Genomic DNA, 2,500 nt, shown 5'->3' with positions numbered 1-2,500 from the left:
ACTAGTTATTTACCTGTTGGGAGGGAGGAGACTAGTTATTTACCTGTTGGGAGGGAGGAGACTAGTTATTTACCTGTTGGGAGGGAGGAGACTAGTTATTTACCTGTTGGGAGGGATGAGACTAGTTATTTACCTGTTGGGAGGGAGGAGACTAGTTATTTACCTGTTGGGAGGGAGGAGACTAGTTATTTACCTGTTGGGAGGGATGAGACTAGTTATTTACCTGTTGGGAGGGAGGAGACTAGTTATTTACCTGTTGGGAGGGATGAGACTAGTTATTTACCTGTTGGGAGGGAGGAGACTAGTTATTTACCTGTTGGGAGGGATGAGACTAGTTATTTACCTGTTGGGAGGGAGGAGACTAGTTATTTACCTGTTGGGAGGGAGGAGACTAGTTATTTACCTGTTGGGAGGGAGGAGACTAGTTATTTACCTGTTGGGAGGGATGAGACTAGTTATTTACCTGTTGGGAGGGATGAGACTAGTTATTTACCTGTTGGGAGGGATGAGACTAGTTATTTACCTGTTGGGAGGGATGAGACTAGTTATTTACCTGTTGGGAGGGATGAGACTAGTTATTTACCTGTTGGGAGGGAGGAGACTAGTTATTTACCTGTTGGGAGGGCGGAGACTAGTTATTTACCTGTTGGGAGGGATGAGACTAGTTATTTACCTGTTGGGAGGGATGAGACTAGTTATTTACCTGTTGGGAGGGATGAGACTAGTTATTTACCTGTTGGGAGGGATGAGACTAGTTATTTACCTGTTGGGAGGGATGAGACTAGTTATTTACCTGTTGGGAGGGATGAGACTAGTTATTTACCTGTTGGGAGGGAGGAGACTAGTTATTTACCTGTTGGGAGGGATGAGACTAGTTATTTACCTGTTGGGAGGGAGGAGACTAGTTATTTACCTGTTGGGAGGGATGAGACTAGTTATTTACCTGTTGGGAGGGATGAGACTAGTTATTTACCTGTTGGGAGGGATGAGACTAGTTATTTACCTGTTGGGAGGGAGGAGACTAGTTATTTACCTGTTGGGAGGGAGGAGACTAGTTATTTACCTGTTGGGAGGGAGGAGACTAGTTATTTACCTGTTGGGAGGGATGAGACTAGTTATTTACCTGTTGGGAGGGATGAGACTAGTTATTTACCTGTTGGGAGGGAGGAGACTAGTTATTTACCTGTTGGGAGGGAGGAGACTAGTTATTTACCTGTTGGGAGGGATGAGACTAGTTATTTACCTGTTGGGAGGGATGAGACTAGTTATTTACCTGTTGGGAGGGAGGAGACTAGTTATTTACCTGTTGGGAGGGAGGAGACTAGTTATTTACCTGTTGGGAGGGAGGAGACTAGTTATTTACCTGTTGGGAGGGATGAGACTAGTTATTTACCTGTTGGGAGGGATGAGACTAGTTATTTACCTGTTGGGAGGGATGAGACTAGTTATTTACCTGTTGGGAGGGAGGAGACTAGTTATTTACCTGTTGGGAGGGAGGAGACTAGTTATTTACCTGTTGGGAGGGATGAGACTAGTTATTTACCTGTTGGGAGGGATGAGACTAGTTATTTACCTGTTGGGAGGGAGGAGACTAGTTATTTACCTGTTGGGAGGGAGGAGACTAGTTATTTACCTGTTGGGAGGGATGAGACTAGTTATTTACCTGTTGGGAGGGATGAGACTAGTTATTTACCTGTTGGGAGGGATGAGACTAGTTATTTACCTGTTGGGAGGGATGAGACTAGTTATTTACCTGTTGGGAGGGAGGAGACTAGTTATTTACCTGTTGGGAGGGAGGAGACTAGTTATTTACCTGTTGGGAGGGGTGGGTCAGCTCTCTGCTCAGCCTTCCTGTCGGTCTGTCCTGCTCCTCTCCGCTCTCTCCATCCTCCTCCTCCTCCTCCTCCTCAAACAGCTGCTCTGTGAGGACAGACTCCCGTCTCTCCTTCTCCTCCTGGACGACAACAACAACAACTCAAACAGCTGCTCTGTGAGGGCAGATCCCATCTCTCCCCGTCCTCCTGGACGACGACAACAACAACATGCCCACCTCAGACAGCTGCTCTGTAGGGGAACATCTCTCCCTCTCCTGCACCATAATAAGGAACACCCTCACAGCACTAGACTGCTGACTTGCTACAGGCGTCTGTTCTACTCTATTCATCTTTTACTTTCAGAAGTCATGGGGCCCAAATAAAATGATTTAAAAAAAAAAGCACAATAAAGCTTTTTAAATCCTCAATATTTGATCTTGTATTTTGTCAATGACTATCCATTCCATCCTCCTACCTGGGCCGACCTCTCCTCCTCCTCCTCGTCTTCTCTCCTCCTCCGACGCCGGAGTCGCTCCCTCTGCTTCACTCTCCTCTGCTCCAGGAGGGGCAGCACCTCCTCCTCCTCAACGCCGCTCCTGAACGCCTGGAACTGTGGCCACAGCTTCAGCAGCTCGCTGAACACCGACATCTGGACACACACGGACGCACGCGCGAAAAAACACGAG

At 47.2% G+C, this 2,500-nt stretch overlaps 1 protein-coding gene across 1 annotated transcript in view; it reads right to left on the bottom strand.

Annotated features, from left to right (window-relative positions):
- The window catches only part of rgs22 (regulator of G protein signaling 22), a gene marked incomplete at both ends in the record, with an annotated part of 25,888 nt that overhangs the window by 3,916 nt on the left and 19,472 nt on the right, over positions 1–2,500 (bottom strand). Inside the window, one exon of the mRNA XM_084444708.1 lies at positions 2,290–2,457. Coding sequence (XP_084300834.1) covers positions 2,290–2,457 — 168 coding nt within the window. The remainder of the gene's footprint in view (positions 1–2,289; positions 2,458–2,500) is intronic.

The sequence above is a fragment of the Borostomias antarcticus genome (genome assembly GCF_949987555.1).
Source record: "Borostomias antarcticus genome assembly, chromosome: 10".
Classification (NCBI taxonomy): domain Eukaryota; kingdom Metazoa; phylum Chordata; class Actinopteri; order Stomiiformes; family Stomiidae; genus Borostomias; species Borostomias antarcticus.
This window is presented reverse-complemented; position numbering and strand designations above follow the sequence as displayed.